Here is a 3,678-nt window from a genome sequence, read left to right as displayed (position 1 = left end):
GCGAGGGCGCCAGTTCTAATTCCAACGCCTCGAGGTCTCCACCTAAGGGTTGGCCCCCCTCCATTGCAGCGGAACTGGGTCCCGCTGCTCCGGCGGAGCCCTCTCCCTTTGCTTGCGCAGCCGGAGCACTCGCCTTCGTCACGAAAGTGACGTGGGAGACCCCCGCGTGCGCCTTAAGGTTCTGCCGCTGGAGTGCCCTGTAGGATGCCTCATCCACACCAAATGCGAGAAGCACCCTACCAGGCTCCTCCCTGCGAAAGAACGTCCTCCATAAGTTCGTCCTGAGCCCAGGATTTTGCCTATGGAGGCGCTTTAAAATGATGGCCGTGTCATCCGGGAGCCCGTGCAACACTGCCATCACCTTTACCACCTTTGGGACGTGCCTCTGTACTTTCAGAGACGCACCTTCCCAAGGCTTGATTAGAGAGACGGTCCTCTCCAGCCAGTCCAGAGTCCACTGGTCCTCGCACTCAGCCACAACGACCCCATGCGAGTTCCAGCGGAACCCGGCCAGCCTCGGAAAAGGCCCGACCTCCAACTCGTCTACAGCCACATTTAGTGCAGCCATAATGCACCTCGACTGAGCCTCAGTGAGGTTCACCTCCGGGTACGACACCGGTAGGATAGCCACCTTGAGACCCGCCGCAGCGACTTGCCCATAGGTCCGCGGTGCACCCGTGGGTGCCCCAGGACCTTTGGACTTCTTTTGAGGTTGCACCGAGCCAGACCCTGGAGTGCTACCCTCCGATCTGAGACGCTTGGTCCCAGACGTCGGTTCGCCTTCCTGAGCCACCGACCCAGTCGCAACCTTCGATTTTAGCACCTGACCCGAGGTTTTACCCTCGAGCCGCCGCTTCCTGGCCAACGCCTTTTGCGCCCCCGTCCTGTTCTTCTTACGGGACGGAGCTGGTCCAGGTCCTTGGGTGGAGCCCTGCTTTGGGGCTGTCCCCTCTTTCGAGGAGCCTGCCCCTACACAGGACCCCTGTTGTGGCCCTGGTTCATTGGTCCCCCCTGACGAGGAGCCCTGTAAAGGAAAATTATGTTTACTTGTATCCATATTGTTCCCACGAGTAATGCGGAAGAGCGGTATCACCTGCGCAGAGCCGCTTGCGCAGGGCTTGGCTACAATACCACTCGGAGGTCGCCCGGTATCCAAGGGGCACCGTTATCGACACTGCACCCCAGTGTCACGCAGTCCTCAGCACGGTAGCTAACACCTTGACTTGGGAGGTTGGTCCGCGGTAGCGACCTTCGTTGCTGCCAGTCTGGGTTTCAGCCCCGACGAGCAACTTATAATCGCTACTACCCACACAGAGACACTTGTCACCTTACGATCATTCAGGGCTTGCGTGGGCGTTCCCCTATCCGCCACCTGGGGACGCGCCCGATGGGTGCCTAACCGCACGGGTGATCGACCGGGAAAAAAAAGATTTTCTTATAGAATGTGGCCTTTGTAGAATCCATAATTTCAAACAGTTCCAAGATTGGGCTGCTAGTTCAAAAGTTACAGCCCTTTGAATTTTTTTCGAAATTGGTTTCTAGTCCATAACTTTTAATTGAGAAGTCTAATCGAAAAAGTACGTATCGTTTTGGATTCTACGCCCCAAAATTAATAAAAAAAAGTGTTTTCCCGAGAAAAAAAATTGTCTCAGATCGACCCGGAAAAAAGGCGACATGTACTTGCTGTAAGCATGTACTATACGCGCATGCGACAAGGAGTTTAAATACCTATGGAAAACTATTTCAGTTGATTATGCACGCATATTATCTGCCATTGATAGCAAACGCTTTAATTGGATTTATCGACTCCCCTCTATTTTCCTGGTGGAGATTACTCATATAAGTATTTGTTTGGCATTGATATCTAAAACGCTGTTCCAAGTCGTTCCAATTTCAGCATGTAGAAAGATGACAAAGGCAATTTATCAGGCACTAGCAACAGTTTCAGGTGGGTTCGTGTTTAATGTCCAAAAAGTCAGCTACCCTTCGTTTCAGTAACCTTCGGTATAATATCAGACGGTATGCATTATGGGTGGTCGTCACCCGTACTGCCAATTTTGCTGTCGGACAAAAGCCCGTTCGAGTTTCACCCTCGCCAAATTGTATGGATTGAGGTTTGGTTACTTTTGGGAGTGCTGGCTGGTGTGCCAATCGCTGATGTCGCAGTGAAAAGATACGGTGGAAGAAAACCGATTTTGGCGGCTAATGGTTTAAGCGTGACAGCATGGATTGTTATCGCACTTGCTGGGACTATCAAGCTGGTGTACTTGGCACGATTCCTGGCCGGGCTGGCGGCGAGGGTTGCATCGGTCGGTGCTTCTCTGTACATTGCCGAAATTTCCGACAAAAGATCACGTCAGTGGTTGAACTCGGTGATCAACGTGATGATGCTGTTGGGTGTCGTAATTGTCTACATTTTGGTACCTCTGTTGCCTATTTTGACTTCGTCATTGATTGGGGTTGCCTTTCTATTGTTGCAAATGGTGAGTTTTCCATGCACGCCCGAACCCACTCGAGACAGCGCCGAAGCGCAGGTTTTAGAAGAACCACTAAGGGAAGGCGAAAGGATAACGTTTGGAGAGTTCATAAAGGAGGAAAACAGCTTAAAGACATTGCTAATAGTAATGTGCGTGAGTTGTTGGCAACAGTTAGCTGGCTTTGGCGTTGTCGTTATGAATCTTCACGCAATCTTGACAGATGCGCATTGTGAAATGAACACTGATACAGTAGCGGTGATATTCGCTACATTTCTGGTCGTAGCAACCCCTTTAGGCGTGGGTTTGGTGCCCAAGTTGGGCAGTAAAGCTCTTCTTTTGATTTCGTCATGTGGCACGGGAATCGTACTGTTAGTTTTTGGTGTTCATCTCGACAATGAGAGACAAGAAGAATTCAATAGCTGGATACCAATCGTTTTGGTGGTGTTATACGCTTTAGTGTTCCAATTGGGTTTGGGCTTGGCGCCTATGACGATTGCTGAAGAACTTTTGCCAAGAAATACTCAAGAAATAGTGAAAACGATTAGTGACAGTGCTTCTGTGGTAGTTTCAATTGTGATGGTTGTATTGTACCCTTTGGTCAGTACATTTTTAGGAATAGGTGTACCTTGGTATATCTTCAGTGTTTTCACGTTTTTATTGTATTTATTTACTCTATTTAGAATACCAGACACCACTAAATGATGAGCAATACGGAGTTAGGGTTTTTTTCGAAATTTGTCCTAACAATAAATACCATTGCACTGTGATGGTGTTTTAGACTTTTGTCTAATTGCCATAATCTATTTTAATTTATGTGTGCTTATAAAGTGATGAACGCACGGTAGAAACAATGTGTAGAAAATATTCTTAGGCTTCCAATCCAACTTGAGGAAGATTCTCATATGTTACTCTGTTATCTATACTCTTCTTACGTTCACTGTTTAAATTCTTCTTTCAAGTTCGCTTCAGTTTCTTCTCAAGTGTTGCCCTTAAATCCAGTTGTTCTTACATTCTCGTCAAATTCCCTTAAAGTTCTCCATGCAAGTAGTACATCTCATCTTCTTTCCAAGATTCCTTCCCAAGTTATTCTCCAGCTCCCCTCAAATTATTTTCAAGTGTTTCCTAAAGTTGGTTCAATTTCCTAACAAATTTTCCTCAATTTCTTCTCACGTTCACTATCCTAGTTATTTTTTTAAGTTCA

The 3,678-nt window shown here is 47.9% G+C and overlaps 1 protein-coding gene across 1 annotated transcript; it reads left to right on the top strand.

Annotated features, from left to right (window-relative positions):
• Positions 1–1,825: 1,825 nt before the first annotated feature.
• Positions 1,826–3,179, top strand: LOC116176185 (facilitated trehalose transporter Tret1-like). Its single transcript, XM_031494664.1, has 2 exons — positions 1,826–1,948; positions 1,996–3,179. Exons 1-2 carry the CDS (start codon positions 1,909–1,911, stop codon positions 3,177–3,179), a joined length of 1,224 nt encoding a protein of 407 aa, XP_031350524.1. The 5' UTR covers positions 1,826–1,908.
• Positions 3,180–3,678: the final 499 nt, after the last annotated feature.

Source organism: Photinus pyralis, unplaced genomic scaffold (genome assembly GCF_008802855.1).
Source record: "Photinus pyralis isolate 1611_PpyrPB1 unplaced genomic scaffold, Ppyr1.3 Ppyr1.4_LG7, whole genome shotgun sequence".
In the NCBI taxonomy this organism is placed as follows: domain Eukaryota; kingdom Metazoa; phylum Arthropoda; class Insecta; order Coleoptera; family Lampyridae; genus Photinus; species Photinus pyralis.
The sequence above is the reverse complement of the archived record's forward strand: the minus strand, read 5'-3'. Positions and strand labels throughout refer to the sequence as shown.